Below are 22,161 nucleotides of genomic sequence, written 5' to 3'. Positions count from 1 at the left end.
CCTGGTGACCAGCGGGGGACATGGGGAGGCACCAGTGCCAACTGACCCAGCTACACAAGAGGCTCTGCCTTGGAAGTGCTTCAAATAATTAAGCACACCAGGCATAAATTTACCCAGATCTGAAAAGCAAATGAGGTCAGCCTGCTCTCACGTTCCCTCACAGACTGGAAGGAAAACAAAAACTCCAACAATATTAAGAATATGATGCTTGGTCTCTTCTGCCAGCGCAGCTCTGTTTCATAGGATGTGGGGTTTTTTTCAGGCCCTTAACCAGCAGAGCTTTGCCAGCAACAGCCCTAAAGTAATGTAATTACATTGGCCAAAATCATAATTTTGCCAGGGATTTTATTCTTTCCTGGGGACTGGTTAAGCTGTGAGCAAAACAGCCATCAGCAATCCCTTTAAAGTACAGACAGCCCTTAAGTAAATAGAAGGAAAAAAGTAAGTAAAATTGTTTGAATAAACTGTATTGCAATTTAGCACACGCAAAGACGAGTCAGGCAAAGAAGATATTTAAAATATGAGGTTTTAAACAGAAAAAAAACCCAAACCCACCCTAGGAATAATGTCCTAGTAGTAGGTTCCAATCTACTTTATTTCATAGTTAAATACAAAAGAGAGCAGCACTTAGCCAGGGTCTAATCTCCTTCTAAAAATAACACATTGCTTTGACATTTATTTCCTTTATCAAATCTGTAATCAGTTCCTTTAAACAAAACCCCCTGGTGCTAAATAAACCCAAGTGGTAATGTTTGCTTGGTGGAAACAATTACTCACCTAACGGCAAAGTACAAAGTTGCTGGCCCTGGTTTCTTGGGCAAGTCATGGTCCAGGACACGGTGATCCAGCTGCAGCCAGACACTCTGACCTCTATGGAAACAGGTCGGGGAGAAGGTTAAAAACTGGGATGGAAAATACAGAAATTGGTTCTTTTCAGTGCCCCTGCTTACTCCAAGTGTTACTTTGAAAAGTTCAAGACTCAGCTCCAAGGCAGGCAAACATCTCATCAAATGCCTTCCTTTTTTTTTACCTAACCCAACCCTTAACCCTGCAAGGCTGAGCCATGGGTGCCCTCCAGAGGCCACACACTCCCTCCATCACCAAGGCAGGCCCTGGAATCCCACTGGAGTTTCTGGGGAAGCCAACAGCTTTCAGATAATCCCCTGGCAGCACTTTAAACCTCACTGTGACTCAGTGCCAGCAACCAAAAACATCCAGAGGAATTTCATGGCAGCTTTTCTGGGGGAAAAAATAAACCAAGTACAAACGGTATCCTCAAGGGATTTACAGAAGAGTCTTTTCCAGCAAGTCAAAAGACAAGGATGTGGCAAAAATATTCCAGGGATAGCCCAAGATGAGAGTGGCTGGTAAAAATAACACAGTGCTGGGGTCAGGGCCCCAGGGGGAGCAGCTCCCATCAGCTCCATGAACTCCAGGGTGTCCCCAGGGCCAGTCCTGCTCCTGCACGTGGGAGGTTCCTCAGCAGGATGGCCCCAAACACGGCTCTGATGGGATTTGTAGGTGGAGGCTTCCATCCAGGGCTGCATAAAAAGTGGCAGTGGAGAGCAGCAGGAACCAGTGTTATTCCCACTAGACAAGAGGTTTATTTAAGGGGCTGTCTTAGTGCACAGCTCCAGGTCCCCACTGCCCTAAGCACCTCTGCTCCAGCTTTTTGGGGGAGCTGAAGGCAACTCCTCTGGAGACACTGGCCCTGCAGCCAGCAGATGTGGGGAAGCATTTCACTGCCCTGCTGAGAGATGAGCCATTGCAATTAATTAACCCAGCTGACTCTGGGTTAATGCCATGAACAGATCTCCCACAGAGCTCCAGAGCCTGGGCAGAGCATCACACCCAGGCTCAGAGAGAGGAAAGTGGTTCCTGGGCAGGACTAACCTCACAGCTCACTCTGCTGGGAAATTTGGGGTTAAAAGGCTCAATAATATATTTGAGATTCAGGTGCAAAGCAGTGGGAGCAATTCATTTTGGAAATAAATGCAAAACCTTTCTGTTGTTATAGAAGTGCAGAGGAGGAAAGTTAAGGGTGTTCACATGGGAAATTATCACTGAATCAGTTTTTTCACTGTGTGAGACAAATATGAAATGTGAAATCATCAGGAAAATATTTTACAAGGATTCTCTGGTTTGTGCCCAGAAGATATTTTCCAAATATTTTCTATTTTGTGCCTTCCCCTCTCCCCAGCCAAGCAGCACAAGAAAAAGGTAGGAAATTCTTTGAAAGAAGTCATTTTTCCATCATGCCAAGCTGCCACAGTATCAGAGATAAGGTTTTACATTGCAATAATGACACAGCTGTTTAAACTAAATAAACACACTCACGTGTCATCGATAAATGTTATCCCAAAATATTCCTTCTCTTTCAGGTTGAAGTGTGAAGCCACCAGATCCAGTAACTCCCGAGACAAAAGTTTGGGCTATTGAAAGAATGAAAATAATTTTATTCATTTCAGTCCAAGTTTTTAATAAAAAAAATTTTTTTTTCTGTGCAAATACATTTAAGTACACATGGCCATGCTAAAACCCTGTTGTACAGCTGAATACAGAAGTGGCATATCAGACTCAGGGTGTCTCAATAGAGCTGTGTGGGATGTGTGGAGCAATTCTGTGCTTAATCTGTGACATTAAGGTGAAGGGCACAGACTGAGTGCTGCTTTCCTCTTTCGGGGGGAGAAGGCAGCATCCCAGGCTTTCCTGCACTTATAGCAGGAAGGATTTTTCAATTAAGAAAATATTGTGTAGTGAAGGATCTCATGCTTTGAGTTCTGTCATGGGGAAAAAAATCCTCAAAACCACAGAGTTTTCTTCCCATCTAAAAGACAAAAAACACCACCACGAGGAGCGTGTTTAATATCCTTTTGGTGAAAGCAAAAAGTGAACGCAGAACTGATGGCAGATATTTTGCCCACGATGCACGGGGAAATCCTTCAGCTAATCCAGGTGTCAGGAGAAGCACACATTGCCTCAGCAGCCTATTCCACTCCTGTGAGTTTTTCTAGCATAACTAACTCACTTCAGCCCCCAAAAGAAAACAAGCAGAGAAATCTGGCACTGCTGCCAGTCCCCAAAAGAGCGAGGTCTGTACCTGAACCAGCAGCTCCAAGTTCCTGTCATCGAGGAGATGCACCTGGCAGTGCCGGCCCTCGGTCATCTGCAAAGACAGCAGCACAGCCTGTCAGGAAGGGCAGCATTCCTGGCTTGCACCAGAGCATGTGAGGCTTGGGGACAAGGGCAGTGTGAAGTGAGTGTCTGATTTTGATGGATAAGGGAATTGACTCTGTACCCGAGCTGAGAGTCCTTCTCCAAGGACTCCATCTGGGAATCTGCCTCAGTGCTCGCAGTTCCTGTCAACTCCAAGCTGGAATTAAGGGTGCTTAGCAGCAATCAGGATCAGATAAAAAAAAAAACCATAAATGCTGTGAGAATTAAATGTGAGGATGAACCAGCCTGGCCAGTACCACAGCTTTGGGCTTTTGCTCTGGTGAGGAGGAGATGACCAGTGACCCAGGAAACCCAGATCCATCCAACCCTCCCTGCAGATGGCTCAGCCCAGACCTGGTCCATTGACCTGTGTCTAGAACAGATGGAGTCTCCACCAGCACAGTAACATTTTCACTTGGGCACCTATTGAAAGTCATCACCTCCATGGGATTCTTACATAGGAGCTGCACACATCAAGAAGGTGCTTGAACTGCATCACTAAGAATGGGATGAGCTTTGCAAGCTCTGATGCTATATCTGAACCACTTCTTTCATGTCACATTTATCTCCTGCAAACTAAGTCTCTTCCTCTCTTTAGGAGGCGAGCAATTCAGAAATAGCTGCCCATTATGCCCTTTTAGTATCTGCCCTTTGAAATCTAATACATTTCAATGAAAGCTTTTACATTATTTAATATCTGTTCTAATTCTGGGCCTTTCAGCAGCTCTAGTGAGGACCAGCTTTGCAACACTCTCTGGGTGAGAGCTGGTGAAGGAAACCTGGCTTTCATATTTGTTCCCCCAGCCTCAAGGTAACTCATTTTCCTGACAGCACAAGCTTCCAGCCGACTATAAATTGTGAGCTGTGAGCAGAAGCCGGGGGTGGTTTGCTTAGACAGGGGCTCCCAGAGGGATTAAACAGTAACACGGGATGGTTTCCCCTTTCACATCCCTCTGGCTCCGCAGGGACAGGGACAAGGACAGTGCTGAGCTGTAGTGCCATCAGCCCCTCTCATCACCTCCTGCCCCTGTGCACGCTGCACACCCAGGCCGTGCAGAGACTTCAAAATAAACACAATTTCTACGTGACTGCAGTACAGCCGCAGAGACCTCGCAGCTCTTCCCCCGGTTTGCACAGCCAGGCTGCCGAGACACAGCTGCCTCTGTCACCGGCCAGCCCTTCTGCCCCGAGCCCAAATCAACAAAGCTCCATTGTCCCAACTAATTGAGCTCATCTTGACCAAAGGCCGACAGGGAGTGCCCTCCTGAGGAGCTCTGCAAGCAGGTCAGAGATGAGCGTCTGCAGGCACAACTCCCCGAAGCGTCCCGGAAAACTGGGCTGCAGCATCCGTGCCCCAGCACCGGCAACCTTCGGCACTGCTGAGCATCACACCAAAACAGCAGTACTGGTACAAGGACCGTTTGCAGAGCGACTCTAGAGGACAGAAATCCCTTCCTTTCTCTGTCTTACTGCTACGAACGTGAATTTGTACAGAAGTGCCAGATGAGCAGTGACACACGGGGCACGCAGCAGTTCAGAGCACAAGGCTGCTCTGCCCCGGAGACAGCAGTGATCTCACAGCTGCATCCCTTGGTGCTGCACCCTGCAGAGCATCATCCCCCAGGCCCTGCACTCCCAGCAAGGTACCACCTCCAGCAATTCATCCCTGGATTCTGGAAGCAGAGCTGCACACCCCAACTCCAGCTTGGGGCACGCTCCCTGAGATTTCTCTGCTGCCCAAACGCAGCACCCAGAGCCCTTAAACCCATTATGATCCACTCCCAGGTCTATTTGTTCCTAAGAGCTGAAGGGCTGCCGTGGCAGGCTCATAACTAAGTTGCCCATTACCATCAATTAATCATTTCATCAGCGCACCCTTCAAGGTGGAGCGCATTTCTGGCTCTGACACACTGTTACCAATCTGCCCATGCTGCGGAGTGTCGGATCCAATAGTGTTTTTAAATCATTCCCCATCTGTTGCCCTGAGATAGCACGAGGGTTGCCATTATTTAATTGTGAGCTGCTTTAGCTTTCACCCAGTGAAATCACATCAATCACTTCTGACTGTTTTAATTGCCTCGGTTGTCTGTTGTTAAGTAAAAAAGGTTTCTGTTAGAGCAAACACATCCACAAAGCCTCGTGCTGAGGAGAAAGAAAGGTATCTGGAAGGATTACAACATAAAAGAAATCACCTGTGCTTCAATTCAGCTATCCAAGGTAACTGCAAAGCACCTTAAAAGTAAATAAAACTCATAACATCCCTAAAGATAGGCAAGATATAATTATCCCTGATTTTATTGATGAGACAACATAAGGAAACAGCTTAGAAGTCTCATTTACAAATATAGACACAAACAACATTTAAAAGCTGAGACACGAGGAATCTTTCCTCAGAAATCACACATCCACTTCCCAGAGTGCTGGAAAGCTCAGCCAAGAAGTTGCAGAAGATGCCATGGTGCCCAGTGACAAAGCACTGTGAAATGCCTTTGCTGTGACAAACCTGGCAGCCCCCACCTGCATCCCAGGCTCGTGTCACCCCAGGAACACTTCATCCCATGGACAAAGCCACAGGACAGCAATGTCCAGAGCCATGAAATGCCTGTGGCTGTAGCTCCAAGAAGAGCTGCTTGCACCCCTCTGCCCCCCCCCAACCCATTCCTGAACACCCGAGGGCTACATTCCTGCTAAGACACCTCCTCCAGCCAGGATGAGACACAGGGATACTCACTGTGTGGCACCACAGCCTGCTCAAGGAACACAGATCTGCTGGTGTGACCATCAGCTTTGCATCTGTAGGCTCCAATCCCAAAACAAAGCCTGGACAGTCTGAGCCCTTCTCCTCCTCCTGCACACCCAAAGCTTCAGCCCCAGCACCCTGGTCCCTGCAGCTGTGCAGGAGCTCACTCCAAGTATCCCCACCCCATTCCTGATGGGGCAGAGAGCACATCACTTGGCTCACCCTGTTCTTACGATCAGATGAAAATCACTCCAAATTACTACCACAGGGAAGCACAAGCCCATCCTACATCAGGAATGTCGCCCACCAGAGAGGTCATCTCCAGGAGAGAATTCTCTCCTCGCATCCAGCTGCCTCCCTGTGCAGACAGGGCTCTGAGGCACAGGGCAACACTCACATTTCACAGCCCTTTTCTGTACAGGAGGTAGAACCAAAAGCTTTGGAAGCTATTGCAGCTGCAAGCTCACCTCATAAGCTTTGGAGTGTCCATCCCCAGGAGTGACATGACTGTGGCACAGCACAGTCACAGGTACCAATAACCTGGTCCCATTCTCTTGCATGGAGAAAAGCTGGAGAGCTTCATAAAGAGGCTTCCATCACTTTCAGCAATGGATTTTGGCCAGGGAAAGGCGCCTCCAGCTCAGCAGCTGGAGACTCTTGAGCTCCTGGAGCCAGAGCAAAGGACTCCTTTTTAAGTCCCCCAATGACACTGGTGTGAATTATTTGATTTATTCCCCACAGCACATCCGCTTACAGGTCTGTTTCCTCAGGCTGTGGGAAGGGACTTGTGGTGTGTCCCAACTCCCAGGGCACCAGGCTCCTCAAAGACCCAAAGCCCTGGAGCCCTTGCTAATACGTTTCCTTTCATCTTTAATTCAGGACACCCTGCTAATCTGAACAATATAATTGATTTTCTATGTGTTGGACCAATCCATCATGAGATGAGCACAGCTGTCTGCCTCAGTCAAGAGATAGTGTGAACAGTCTTGAGATATTTATACACACACACATCTGTTTTCAGCTTATTCTCATTGATTTGGCATTGTCTGTACAAATGAACAGTTTCTGCAACATGCCCCCAAATTGGTCATCTCAGCGGTTATTTTTAAAAGCCTGCTAATATTTGAGCTATTATCCAGTAAAAGAAGTAGCAGCAGAAAATTCACAAAGCATCTCTGTGTCTCATCTCATTCCCAACAGGAAATTAGGAGAGACAGTACACAGCCCTATTTTTGGTAAAACCATACTGAGAGACTGGGAAACAATAAAAATCCAGCATCCCAAATTCACTTGTATTCTCTGTACACAAGTAAGCAGCAAAACCTCAAAAACAGAGAGGATTGAAAGGAGACAAACATTTTCCACTGTAGAAATGCAGTTACATCAAAATACTGCAGTTCTCCTAATTTACAGGCTATCAGCAAGAATCTGATTCACCCAAATCTTCAGTAAAACAGGCAGATAATGAAGGGAAACAAACAATTCTCAGAATACCCATGTGTGGAAATTAAAGCATATGGTGAGATTGTAGCTGTACATAGAAAATTAGCATTATCATAAAGGTTTCATTAGCTGGGAGGAAACAACATGTTGTCCTCCCTTTTTGTCACAAAAAAATATGACAAATTCTCCACCTAAAATCAAAGCAGATTTTCCAGAACATCCATCCTTTAAAAAGAAAATCAGCAAGGCAGAGAAAAAAACCCTACTTCTTGGCTACTTAGACCAATTCCCTACAATATCCTGAGCCTGAATGTTTATTTGGGGAAAAAAGCACATGCAGGATATTTATGCTATTTCTCTTGGACAGAAACATCCTCCTTATGCAAAGCTGGTTGTTACATGCAATATTTTTAGACATCCATGTGTGTCATTCCGTTAGGGAAAAAATAAGAAAAAGAGTAATTAGACAGGGTGTAAACAGGAAATAAAAAAAAAAACCCAAAACAAAAACAAAACAAAACAAAAAAAAAAACCATGACACCATGAAGCCAAAAAAACCCAAAAACAAAAAAAAAAAACCCCACACACAAAAAAAAAAAACCAAAAAAACCCAACCCCCCCCCCCCAAAAAAAAAAAAACCACCAAAAAAAAACCCAACAAAAAAAAACCACAAAACTGTCAGAATAACACATCTCCTGAAGGGAAGCTTAGGAATAGAGAATCACGATGGGTCTGGGTTAGGAGCAAACTTCAATGTGTTGTATTCCCTCCAGGTCAGATTTCTCCCTCTCAGAACTGGGAACGTTACAAAGAAGTCACTTGGCTTATCTGTCACTGACTTCTATTTTTAAGCCTTTTTTTTTGTTTTAAGGTCTAGAGAAAGAAAATAAAATTAAAAAAAAAAAAAAGAAAAAGAGACAACAAACTCCAAACCTTACAAACTCTCTGGCCAAAGAAGAGAGGATTACACGTAAGCTGCACATAATTAAGACAAAACTGGGAGCTGTGTCTGCCAGTGACAGGCTCAGAGCCCTGTGCCTGCATCCCAGCTGCTCTCCCTGGGGATGTGCCACGGTTTGGGCTCAGCAGCCCATGTGTGCAGACACACTGCACCACTAAGTGCAGCCTGCCCAGGGACAGGGTGGCTGAGCCAGGCTCCTCAGCCACCTAAATACTCATCAGCAGAAGCTTTAAAATCATCCACATCCAGCAAGGCTTCACACCTTTAACGCTCTGAATTCCATGAGAAGTCTTTTGGAAGGAGCAAACCTCTCGCCCCAGTTTTCCTCTTTCCTTCCTCCTAAGATAAACCCTTTTGTTCAGGCCTTGGTGCTCCTGTGTGACACCAGGGATTTGGTCCTGGATGCACTGAACTGTGCATGTTATTTCCATGGGTTCCTGGCAGGGTAAATATGTGAAATTAAACTTCACTGGCAGATGAATAGCTCCAAAAGATATTTTATAGGCAGGAAAAAAACACCTACACTGATGCATCCAGTGATGAGAGAGAAAGGGGAACCATTTTCACTACATAAATGGTCAGCACACAGCCTTAAACCTGCAGTTTGAAAAGTGAGAAATTGGACTGTGGCACATCATTAGTACATAGATGATAAAAACTGGCTCATTTATTCCTGAAACAGGCACACCACAGTGGCTCAGGCAGTCTGAGCACTGAAGAAAATGATACAGATAACAGAAAGCAAAATTCCCTCTCCCAGAAGGCAATGCTGGCCCTTTACACACTGACTTCACAAAGCCTGTGCCATGAGGGCATCCCAGAATGCTTCCATCCTGCTTTAGGCAGTGGCACAGAGGCAGCAGCTCTGCTTTCCAGGTGCACAAGCCTACAGCACCAGCCTGGATCTTGAAAGGATTCCATGTCCAAATCCCTACCTGAGCTGCACTTAACCACCCATTAAAGCATCACCAGTAATTTCTTGTAAAGGTTCTGTTTTTTTAATCCAAACTTCTCTTCTGTAACTCATAAGCCTGTAAGAGATTTCAAAGCTTAATACTGAAGCCCCTACACTTCAGATTTTCATTGGCATTTAAGTGGGTTTTTTCCTTTGGTTCTGAAGGCATTTAGGATCAGCTCCTCAGCTGCCTCAGATCAGCACTGCTTCACTGACTTTGGTACAACCAGCCAGCTTATGTCTGGCCCTGAACGTGCACAGCCTGATCAAAATGTGAAATCCCATGCAAGAATGTCTTGCAATAAGGAGCTGCCCTAGCCAGGCACATCTCAGGAAAATAAAAGCCTTTGCCTGTCCTTCTGGAAGGAAGGGGCCTGCATGCAGCTGGGGGGAAGAGGGAAAAAGTTATGATGGTTTAAATGACCTCAGAGTTTCCTGGTGTGTCTGTTGGGAGAGCAAAGCTTCATCATGTTCCAGCACTTGGAGTCTCTTAGAACTTGAAGGAATGAGGAGGAAAATAACAGACAGAAGTTTGGGGCTATACCAGCATTGCTGTGGAAGCTTTTTAAACAATCTGCACAGGTCTCCAAAAACACCATGATGCACATCCTGGGGAGCCTGTGTGCAACCCCACAGATCTGCCCTGACCAGTGTGGGTGCCATCACTCAGTGTCCCATGGTGGGAGGTGCTCAGGGTGAAACTGATGGATGAGGATTGGAAATGCTCCACTCTCCCACGAGTGAAGATCTGAGGAAGGGAAGCATTGCCCCAACCCACTGTCACATCCCACCCCACTGTGTGCCTCTCCACCAGCTCCTTTGCCTCAGAGCAGTGCAGTCCTCCCCTCTGGACTCACTGATACCTCCTGCAATGCCCAGTGGGTCAGCTTTGGGTCCAAAATCTCGTGTTTCCCCAGTCTCTGCTCACACCAACCAGGGTGGGTTCCTGCCACAACACCACAGTCTGGCTCACACAGACAAAAAACCTGCAGTGATCCCTTCGAGCGCAGTGGCAGAGGTCCCACCAGCTTTATGGGGGCAGACCATGTCTCCAGACATACTGCCTCTCCTTCCTAATCTTCAAGTCATAAAGAAGCCTTTGGCTGACGTCCTGTCTCCAGTGCAGTCAATTAATTTTGCCATTAATTTTAATAGGGTCAGGGTTTTGCCTTAAATCATTTGTTATCTCACTATTAACCTTCAACAGAAGCCAGTATCTGCTTAATGTTAAATAGCCAGTGATGCTCCACAGTGGCTGGCTCCATCTTTCATCCTCTGTGCTCTGGCAAACCATCCTGTAGGACCAACCAGGTAACTCCAAGTGCCACCTCCATCCCTCCCAAGGGCTGCAGAGGCCACCTGGGCTCTGCACACTCACGAGATGTTTACCCACAGCAACTGTAGGGACTGTGCAGCAGAATTCCCAGGCCTCAGGATATTCTCTTTCTCAGGACCAGCCAGGAAGGGACAGACACTTAAAGCCATAACTGAATGACATGCACAGAAATGTTTTAAGATGAGACAGGCTGGAGAAAAGTGCCAGCTTTGCACTTTGATGTCCCTTTGATGATGCTCTACATGGAAATGTTGGCTCTGCTGAAGTTTGGCAATGAGCTGGAGATAAAACACAGTGACTGGAACAGGGGGCTGAGAGGCTGCCTGGGTTGCATGGCACCTTCCTAAAATAGCCATGAGAGCTGGAGATAGGATGAAAAAACTGGCTCCTGCAGAGCATCAACTGACTTTCATGTAAGCCCCACCAGCTGAGCCAGTGAAAAAGTCTGGCACAGGAACAGCCCAAGTGCTCTCCCTCACTGCAGGCACTGTGGCTTTGCCAACAGACTTTCCATGCAACCCTCCTTTTCCCCATTTATTCTATTATTCCTCATTGCAGGGGATGGCAGATCTAAGGGACTCTTTCATTCACTCTGTTGATGGCTTGTACAGGATGACAGGCACATTCTCTTGGGGTCATAAGAAAGATCCCACTCACCAGAGCAGGTTGTGGGGCTCTAAATCTCATCCTCTTCTCCCAAAATCCTCTGAAATAATGTGAGCATGCTGTAATAAGACCCCCAAAAACTGAACAAAACCAAAGAACAGCGATAAATTAAAATCCAGGAAACAAATTAATTAAATCTTCCTCAAAATGATAAATCCAGTAACCCAGCCAGGAGTTAAAGCCCTTTGCCAAGAGAAAAATATAAACAGCAGAACTGCAGCTTCTTGCTCCCAGCCAGGAGTGTGCAATGTAAAAAACTCACCCCTCTCCTCCCCATGAGGAAATCTTGCAGTGTGGCTGCGTTTCCTGATGGCTTTTCCTGTACTTGCCTTTGCTCTGTTCCCCTGGGGGTGCAGGGGTTGTTCACTGTGCACCAGCAGGGGATGAAAGCACTCAAGTGCACAGGCAGCATCAGCCCCACTGCAGGAAGCAGAGGGAAGAACTGCTGCTCAAGTCTGGCTCTGCTGGCCCCAGACTTCCCAGCTGCCAAGCAGCACCCAGCCAGCATTTCACCTCTCCTGGCACTGCCAAAGGCCACAGGATCTCTCTGGCAGTGTTATGACAGATTCTGAGTCCCTCTGATAGAGAGGGAGAGGTTGGCTATTCTCTTGAAGGATCAGCACCTTTATTGCAGGAGTATTCTCCTTAAAGGTGTCTGAAGCTGACAACTGAACAGGTCATGTCATTCCAGGGGTGCTGACATTCCATTCCTGCCACTTCGCAGTGTATTTAAAACAACAGCGAGAAAAGAACAGGCAGGCAACTCTACAGCTAATGCTATTAAAAAAAACTATCTGGAAAATTAATAGGAAACAATCAGTAGAAATCTGCCACAAATATCAAGTCAATGAAATCCAACATCTGCTTTCCTTGGCAGCACACAGCCAGTGAATTTGTGTCTGCTGGAGACACACTTATCACCAGCAGTGCTGAGACACTGCAGGCAGGTCATTACTGCACACAGCCCACGGGGGTGGTTTGTTCCAGTGCAATCTCCTGGGAATCCAGGGGAAAAAGGTCTCCTGTGGGATCAGAGTGCTTTCCTGATGCTACCTGACACAACAAGTGCAGGGGCTGCCCATGAAGGAGCACTGCCTGGAGGCAGCAGCATCCTCTGTCCCTGAATAAGCAGTGTCCACAGTGGGGCAGGACTGGCCAGCTGCCCTCCTGTGACCTGTCCTGACCTTTGCTCCTCAGCCAGGAGGCAAAGCAGTTAAGCTCCAACTTCTTTGCTTAAGTCCCTACAACACGAATCTTAGGGTTTATTCTGTGCAGAGCTTCTGGTAACTCCTGAGTTTTACCTCACCCCAGAAGCCATCCCTGATTCACTCGAACAAACTCAGCTTTCCCTGTTGCAAGAATAGTTACAGAAGATGAAAAATACCCTTATAGAAGAGTAGTTTCACATCCCTGGAGACCCACATCCTGCCCTTGATGCCTTTTTGCCTCTCCCAGCCCTGAAGCTCTCCCCCATTTCTGATGGCTTTTCACAGAGGATGCTCCTCTGTCCTCTCCAGCACCTCCCTGCTCACCCCTGAGTTGGGTTTTTGAGGGAAGGCTCCCAAAGCAGGAGACACATGCAGAGCAAGCCCTGACCAAATAATTGCCATCCCCTCCAGGCACAATCTCATTCTCTAAAGTAATCTTGAGTCTCTTCTTCTCCTGCCCCATGTAGGTCCCTGCACCCAGCTTCCCCCACTGGACTTTTCCAACCACTCATGCTTGGCAACAGCCCCTCAGGAAACGTAGATGCCAGCTTTGGACTGACATCAGGTAAGAAGGAGATGAAAAATAATTTAAAAAGAAGGCTAAAGAATAAGTCCTTTAAATCTGCAACTCTTTAAAAAAATTGCAGAGAGCAAATAAATAAACCAAGAGAAGTCACAACAGCGGGTAAGCGCTGGAGCAGGCAGCGAGCAGCGTTTCTGTGGAGGCGAGGAGCCAACATTCCCAGTGCCAGCAGCTTGCCAGGCACTCAGGGGGCTGATCCAGATGGTTCCACATTTCACTTTTAAAGCAAAACAAGTGCTTTGGATCAAAGGCTCTTTCTCAGCAGCCGTTACCCCCCAGCTCTGTGTGCACTGCTGCATCTCCAGGCCACCTCTTCCCAAGGGTTTTTTAGGGAATAAGAGAGGAGGGGACCTTATGAGGAGATATTTAATAGTTGCACGCTGAAAGGAGTTACTGTACCAGGCGCCAACTGCCTTTTCTTGGGACTCATGAATCTGTGCTTTGTTTGGGTTAAATCATATCTCAGAGCAGCCCATAACGGTAATCTCTGCAAAGAGCTTTCTCTCTAACCAGAAGTTAGAGATCTTTGCTCCAGCTGCAGCAAAGTTACCAGAATCCAGCTTGGATTCAGCCCTTTGCTGAAGCAGCCAAGGCAGCATTTACAACAAAGGCAGGAAAAAGCAGCTGTAAATGCTGGGATAAACAAATAGCCCCTTATCTCCTCAATGGAGTGCAAAAGACGCAAAGAAATTTTTATGGACTGATCCTTCAAGGTGACGAGAAAAGCAAGCAGAAAGGTTTCAACCTACCCCACCCCAAACTTTCTCTGCTCTGTGCTGCTTTCTGGCTCTCTGGGGCTCACAGCTCCGAGCTCTGCACGATGTTTAACTCAGGACACACTGCAAGAGCACTTAATAACATTATCTGTCACTGCTAAGCATCAGAAATTAAAATACAGCCTCTTACCTCCACATTACACAGCCTGCTGGTTTAAATGGACGTGAGAAACCCAAGAAGTACTCCCAGCGTGCATGCACTAAGCCTTCATGTTTTCTGTACATCTGAGCTGGGGGAAGAAGGGAGACACGATCCCGGACTTCTTCCGTTGCCATATAATCTGAAGGAAATGACCTTCGTGTTTGTTGCTTTGATTACAGATTCAGAAACAAAAGCCCTTCCAGAGTGAGTCAGGGGACACAAGGGGTTGAAACGGGATTGTTAAAAATGGCAAAGCATTACAATTGTGGGTTGGTTTTTAGTTTTTTTTTCTTGTCTGTGATATTAACCCCTTTATTATAAAACAAAACTGAATGAACAAGCAGGAGTTACTGACCAAAGGCGTAGCACAGGTGCCAGTCCTGGGGCAGTGAGACACCTCAGTGTGGGATCATGATGCCTGTGTCACTGCAGTGGCTGAGGACCCCCACGCTGGCAGCTCTGTGCTCGCTGGGAGCTGCCATCTCACCTCCCCCCACACACTCCTGTCCTGGGACAGGAGGGGAGACTTTGTGTAGAAACCTGGCACAGAACTAAAACTTCAAGCCACCCCCAGTCTGAACCCCTTGGAGCAAGGCTGAGCCCTGTGGCAGCAGGGACCAACCATCTGAAGGGATACAGGGACAGAGATAACCAGAGCTCTCTGCTCGGCACAGACACCCTCACTCACCCCATAAACTGATAGCTCCACTGTCCCTCCCTGCAAGAGACACCCCCAGGTACAGTGTTCCACTGGACTTCCCAAACTGCTCTCCAATGCACTGGTCTGCTGCTCTGATGTGGGTGCTGCACCCTGGGGAGGGAACTGAGAGCATAGACACAGTTCACACCCTTGGCCATCAATGTGAACTTGATCCTGCTCCACAGGAGTGCACTTAGCTGCTGCTAGAGGAGTAAATCATCTACCTGCTGTTCTGCTGCTCCTTTGCAGGCTGTTCTCTATGTGCCAAACACTGAGTTCTACTTTGATTCCCTGATTCCTTCCCCACTGGCACATCAACCCACACGGCTTCACACACCCCCTGGCTCTGACACAGCAGCACAAACTGTGTAACTGTGTCAGGCAGAGCACAGGCGTCACACAGGCACAAAAACAGCTCTCCTCAAAGAAAACTCAAACAACTGACACTGCTTTCACTGAAAATGGAAAAAACAGAACAACAAAGAAGTGTGCACCCAAACCCAGGAAGCTGGAACTTCCAGAGTTCCAAGCTGACCTTCAGGCAGGTACACAAGAGGCACAAAGTCTCAAATTTACACATGCATACTTCAAAAATCTGAATGCTCTATTCAGTTATTTATGCTCTCAACTGAGCAGTCACCATGCACACAGAGGACAAACTACGAAGACTCTCCCAACCCAATTTTTAAAATCCAGGGATCTATTTTAATAGAAAAAAAAAAAAAAAAGTTCAACACCTGGAACAAACTAACTTGTTTTTTCCAAGAATGAAAACAGGTCAAACTTTGGACAGCAACAGCTCAGAGATGTGGCTCCCTCTTCTCAGAGGTCCTGAGGCCCCTTGGCCCAGCTGAAGTCCCCCAAACAGGAGGCTCTGTGCCAGGTGTTTGAGGCCAACAACAGGTTCCATGAAGCTGCAGAGCACTGTGTAAGGATACAGCCTTCCTGGGAGAGAAGCAGCACTCACACAGGGTGAGTCAGCCCTGCTCCCCTCCTCTCCCTAAATAACCATCAATCCAGACACCTCCAGGGGGCACCTACCCCAGACACCCGGGATGCAGTGAGGTGCCAGAGGTGTCTCACCCTCCTTGTTTAATTCAGAAGAACCAGCTTTGATCAAATAACCCCTTAAATAGCTGCAGACAAAAGAGTTGTCTTTTTTCTCAAAGTTATTTTGTAAAAGCCAATGTTCTCATAGTCATGAGACCACAAAAGCTTTCCACTCTATGCTCAGTATCACAGGTTTCATGAAAAAACCATAAGCTGGCCCCACATCAGGCAGGAGGGTGCCAGGTCAGGTCCAGCCAGCTGGTCCAGACTGCACCAGCAACCTAAGAGGTGGCAGCGAGACAGTTTTGGGAGAGGATTTCAGAGCAACAAACTTGCATTTGTCTCCAAAACAGACTCCAAAGCCCCAAAAATAAGATGGAAAATAGACAGTGAGTCATGTTTCCTTAGAGAAATGATGTGAAGGTTACCTGGGTGGTGCCAGCTTCTGCCCTGCTGGGATAACCACAATGACAGGAATAGCTGGAGGAGGCAGAGCACAGCTCCTTGGAGGATCTGTGGCTTCCAAACAAACACAGACAAGGGCTGCATAATTCAGCTGTACAGGGAACTTACTTTAACTGAGAAGAATTAGAGTTTAACAGAAATACAGCTCACCTGTAAGATGTAGGAAGCTGTTGGAGTTGAGCACAGGGAAATTCTGCAACTCTGAGGCACAAATGAGTTTGGGAACAGCAGTGCCATGACCCTTCACTGAAGGGTGACACTACAGGGAATACAGCACACCCCAGCCCCCCCAGCAAGGTGAACAGATGCACTGAGCTTGACACAAGAGAGGAATTACTGCCACTTTCACTATGGCTTAACAAACACCACCCTGCTCCAAACCTCACACCCTCTGCCCAGCCCACATCTCCCTGCCCAGAAACCACTGGCCCAACCAGAGGTGATGCCAGGATGCTCAGGAAGCAGCACATCACCAGCAGTGCCATGGGTGGAAGTGCAGTGACTTCTCCAGCCCCATTCCCAGCTCTGCTGGCACCACACTCCTGTGCCTGATGGCCAGCAGGGAGATGCACACTGGGGCACCCATCCCCAGGACAGCACCTACCCCACATCAGCTGGAAAAGCAACAGAAACATCACAGTCTTAATCCTAGCATGGCTTGGACTGTCAAAGATGACTTTAAATGGCTAAATCCAGCACATTCAAACGTTTCTCAGCTCTTTGATGACACTTGTTCTCCCCATCTCCTTCCCCAACACACCACTGCTGCATGTTTAAATGAATGACAGATCAATTAGTGGGGAAAGGTGTACATGTGTATTTGTGTGTGGGAGGGTATTTAAGCTAATATATTCCAGCACTGATAGCTTTATCCTCTTTGCAGTCTCTGAGAATGAACTGGCCTCCATCTGTACAGAAGATTAGCAGAATTACTAATCACTAATTATGACTCAGAGGTTTTAAGAGCAATGCAGACTGTACAAGGGGTGGCCTGATTTTCAGAAAATGAGGGGACAAAGATAGCACAGTGTTATTTTAAGCACATGGACAGTCCATCCAAGATCACAAAGCACTGCCAGCAAAAGGGGTGACAGAGAGACAACCACTCAGGAGGATGAAAATGAAGCTTGGAAAAAACAGCACGTGCTTGAAACACTTTTAATTTATCTTTCCATACAGTTTGTGTCCAGGCAGAGCAAGCTGGCCAGCCTCCCTGCAAAGGCCAGAATGGAGATTTATCCAGGCAAGCTCATACAGTGATACCTTTGTGCAGGACTTGCTGCCTCTGAGAAGTGGCGCCAGCAACATTCGAAATCTAACGTATTTTGTGAGCTGCGTCACATCGAAGAGGAAAAATATTTATACAGGCCCAAGTGGTTTGTGAATAGAAGGCACTGTTTGAAACTGGCACCGTGACACCCCGAAGGAAATGAGATGAAGTTCACAGTCTGGTTGTGAAGTTTGTCAGTGAGGGAAGAGGGAGAAGCCATAAAAAAGAAATCATATTTTTGTTTGAATCAACTCTCTCAAACAGAAAACGCTGTATCATGAGCTCAGATGGAAATGTATCTGGCAGAGAGCTCTGGAACGCTGCTGTTGGAAGTGTGCAGAGCCAAGTTTAACTCTAAGCTGTCAGGAGGCAGTGCCCCTAAGTCCCGGCCATGGGGACACCTCCCCATGCCAGCTTTGGACACGATGGGAGTTTCAGCAGTGCCAAAGCTCTGCAGGTGACATAGGAGCAGCATCACTGCATTAGATCAGGTCCCTTCAAACAGAAAAACAGCTGGATGAAAGCAGCCAGAGCAAAGCTTTTCCAGGGTAACCAGAAATCCCCAGTGCACAAGTTGAAATCTTTGAAGGAACACAGACACATATTCAGTGTCCTCTAAAAAGATTTTCAAGCTCCCTCTGCAAAGCCCTGACCTGTAAGAACACCTGAGATGCTTGTGCTGAGCATCACTCTGGGGGTCTGTCTGGTGTGGAACAAAGGTCTGCCCTGACAACGCAGCCCCAGCTTTGTGCTCTCCCTCACCACTCCAGCACTGCTTTTCATCACTGTGAAAAGAGAAAGGAAAAAAGGCACCTCAATTTGTTGTCAGCATTTTTCATAATGGAAAGTTAAGGTGTGGTAGCAGAGGAAGCATGGTGCTCACTATCCAAACCAACCACGTTAGCACTGGAGGAAACAGAAGTCAGCCACTTCCTCTCCCACCCCAGGTACCATGGGCCAGACACACAGACAAAGCTGATTTCTTGTGCTTCATCAGCAACATTTTTTCTCTTCATACAGAGGAAATGACCTTTCAGAGGTTAAAAAGCACTTTGTCCAAAAGACCCATATGAAAAGTTTACACTGTTATGCCATAGTTTATCAGCTAATTACTGTGCAATTGGTAATTTCAGCTACTCCTGAACTGCTTAATCACAGAGATGCTCCCATATCTGGCTGTACATCCAGCAGATCAATCACAACGTGCCATTCTATTCTGCAGGGAGTTTGGGAACAGTTTTCCCAATTTCTTTAAAACTTTGCATGGAGCAGATTGACTGACACACATTTAACCCTGACTCTAAACCACTCACTTGACTAGTTTTTGATTTATAACAGTCAGCTGCATCATTAAATAGACTTTGATGCTATGTCTCATTCCTGCTTAACCATACTGAGCAATCACTGTGCTGTGGGATGTACTGGTGGCAACTGGCATTGATATATCAGAGGAAAACTTTGTGTCAATACCCCAATGAAAACCAGGCCAGTGGTAATGCAGGTAACTAAACACAGGATAAATGTTGATTCTAGAAGTCTTTGGCTTTGCAGCTGCTTATTAACCTCATTTATATAAAAATTTCATTTGCTTTTACTGCCCTATAATTAAATCTAAGACAGGTGGCCTATAAACCCAGCATGTGGAGGGTCCTGCAGGAAAGCTTTTTTTGAGAATAGTATCAGGACACCTAGAAATGCCATGTTGTCCCATCTTAGGCATTAGGAGGGGCTCTGGGAAGACCCCCCCCAAAAGCCATAGTACTATGTGCCAGAACTCCACAACAAAATACAGCCCTTAGTCCTTTCTCTGGTAGGAAATGGGAGCCCTTGAGTAAAGGTTTCTATGCCAAATTCTCATCCAGGAATTTTCCCAAGCCCTAACAGCCCCAAAAATTCATACTGACTTGCTGCTGTTCGAAAAAAAGACCTGTGCCAGCTTTTCTATCAGCTGTCTCTGCAAATCTGTTATTTCTAGGACAGGCTTTAAACGCTCCCTGCCATGGACAAGACAATGTTCCTTGGCACACAACCCAAGGGCTCAGAGAATCAACTCTCACACTGTACAGCCCCTCTCCTCGTGAGGATCTGGGGTTATTTCAGAATGAAACAGGACACCCCAGCAGTGCTTTGGCTCACAACCTCCTCCAGATGAATGGGCTCTGAAGGGCTCTGAAAGCCCTTCTCTTTTGGCAGGTGGGACAGATGATGGAAATCATCCTGGAGCAAGGATCAGCTTGAGGAAGTGCCTGGGGTAGCGGTGAAGTTGCTGTGCCAGTGAGCAGGTGAAACAACAGGTAAAACCTTGGGAAAGGTTTCCCACATACACAGGCTAGAAACACAAAGGCTAAGGAGAAGGTGACTGACAAAGGCTGGTTTGTGCTTGCTGGGGTGGGTTTTAGTTGTGCTTAAAGCTGCTAAGGCAGGTAAGGGCTTTATGCTGGCAGAGAGGATTTGAGCCTGCCCTGCCAGCCAGTGCTGCCCCGTGACCACCTCTGCACCTGCCAGCTCCCAAACACAGCTGGGGACCCTGCTCAGACACACAAAGGTGTCTGTGGCTTGTCTGTGCTGCAACTCAAGCTCAGATCTCCCACCAGGCTACCAAGCATTCTGTATTTTAAAAAGGCTAAAAATCCCCCTCTCCACAACAACACATGTAGCACCCCAAGGAGAAGGAATCCAACTTGCTTTCCTTTCTCCACAAAAATGTACTGATGATTAAATAGAGACTTACTGGCAGCATCCAGCTCACACTAAAATAGCCACTGGCCCACAAAATGTGACCCCCAAATACTGATCAAAGCAAACTGATGTTTCCAGGGCTGATCAGCAGCACAAGTGCCTGTCACCTCAGCCTTCCCTGCACGTCCCTCACATGCAGCTCAGTGGACTAAGTTCTGCCTGATCTCTCATATCATGCACAGTCCAGAGAACCCTCAGAGAGGGGAAAAGCCCATGTTTAGCCAAAAGAACCTCTATATGAAACCCATTTTATTTTTCACATGTGGAATATGAATGCAAAGGAGCTACAGAAATGAGCACTCTCCGTGAAGCCAAGGTGGGAAATGTTAAGCACCTGTCCAGGAGTTAATTTTAATAAGAACACAGGGCAAAAAGGTGTTTTCATGTGGCTGCAGTAACTATAGGACTTCTGGGGAAAAATCTGAGAGGACAAATAGCATCCCTGGCAGGTAGGAGTGCCCTTTCTACAAAGAACGGGAACAGAGGAAAACATTTTGCTCAAGACAATGCAGGATTCGTGATAATGATGGGACACAAAATCTCACACCCAAGATTAGAGTCCTGTCCTACAGACACTGCAATATCCACTTCCTCAGAGAAATAACCCCATGGAGTGCTCTGCACTGCTTCTGTTGCTTCTGTGCTGCTTCACTGAGCCTGAGGTATAGAAATGTAACCCAGGGTGGCCCAGAGTTCCTCCCTGTATGCAAGGGTCACCCAGCCACTCTCTCTAGCTGTTTCCATAGCTTGAAATACTTAAAAAATTAAGAAAACCAATTTGATTCAGGCTCTTGCAGGACTCTGGTATCTGAGCAGTTGGGTGACATTTAATGCTGTGTGCTCAGTCCTGCACTCACTGGACACAGCCAAAGGTTTGAGCAGCTGAGAGCCAAGACTACAGCACAAAAAGCAAAGTGTTACATAGCCCAACAAGGAAGAGCTGCAGGGCATTCCTTCAGCCATCTCACTTTAATACACCCCAAATTACCACTAGCAAATTCCTGATGTTAAAATGTTAGAGCTGCTTTGCTCCTGCCAGGTTTCACCTACCAGGGAAGACTCTCAGAGCAGCAAGTGGGGAGCAACAGGTCCCTGCATGTCCCCAGCAGGACAAGTTGTGGGCAGAGGGGAAGGGGCACTCCCTGACCACTTCCCTGGCTCAAGGTCTGCCTGGTAGGATGAGAGAAGGACCAGACTTCTCTTTTCACCCATTTTCACATCCCCACTTTCAGACACAGGCACATGTCAGTGATGCTTTTTCATAAAGAAAAGACAAAGCAACCACTAGGACACAGTAAGATTGGGCAGAGATACAGCTACACTTTGCATGGAAAAAATCTCTTTTCACCTCAAGCCAGCCATCAGAGTATGGCAGCTGAACAGGCTGAATACAGCTGTTGTCTGAGCTGGTCCTCACCGAGCCTTTATTCCAGCCCTGGAGGGATGGGGTTTTACCTCCACGGGGATGCAGTGGAGAGGGAAGGCAGTCTAAGCTACATGCTCTTTATGTGAATGGACCCTGAAAATAACACCCACACAGCACAGGTGTAGCTGGATTTTACTTAGAGAGGAAGAAGAGAGTCAGGGCTGCATCCCACCACATCCCTACAGGTCAGTAAAGGTGGGCAAAGGAAGAGCAATGACGCCTTTACTCCTGCATTCCCTAACTGGCCATGATCCATATCCCCAGTGACACCTGTGTCAGACACATCACACAGTGTTTCCATACATGATCTGCCCAGGACACATTCAAGCACTGGTACATCTACCACTGTAAAGCTGCTCTCCCACTCCTGAGCCTACCCTAAAGCTAAATACCAACAGATCCCTTTAGGATTAAACAGGCACAGCTGTCCTCTTAGCATGACTTTCCCATGGAGGTTGCATCCTGGTGGCTCTGGAGAATGTTT

The 22,161-nt window shown here is 47.1% G+C and overlaps 1 protein-coding gene across 1 annotated transcript in view; it reads right to left on the bottom strand.

Annotated features, from left to right (window-relative positions):
• FRMD4B (FERM domain containing 4B) overlaps window positions 1-22,161 on the bottom strand; it is a 124,788-nt gene that overhangs the window by 55,136 nt on the left and 47,491 nt on the right. Inside the window, exons 2-4 of the mRNA XM_053954024.1 lie at window positions 3,101-3,166; window positions 2,338-2,432; window positions 778-870 (exon numbers count right to left, since the gene is read on the bottom strand). Of these exons, the coding sequence (XP_053809999.1) occupies window positions 778-870; window positions 2,338-2,432; window positions 3,101-3,166 (254 nt within the window). The remainder of the gene's footprint in view (window positions 1-777; window positions 871-2,337; window positions 2,433-3,100; window positions 3,167-22,161) is intronic.

The sequence above is a fragment of the Vidua chalybeata genome, chromosome 12, assembly GCF_026979565.1.
Source record: "Vidua chalybeata isolate OUT-0048 chromosome 12, bVidCha1 merged haplotype, whole genome shotgun sequence".
NCBI classification, from domain to species: domain Eukaryota; kingdom Metazoa; phylum Chordata; class Aves; order Passeriformes; family Viduidae; genus Vidua; species Vidua chalybeata.
This window is presented reverse-complemented; position numbering and strand designations above follow the sequence as displayed.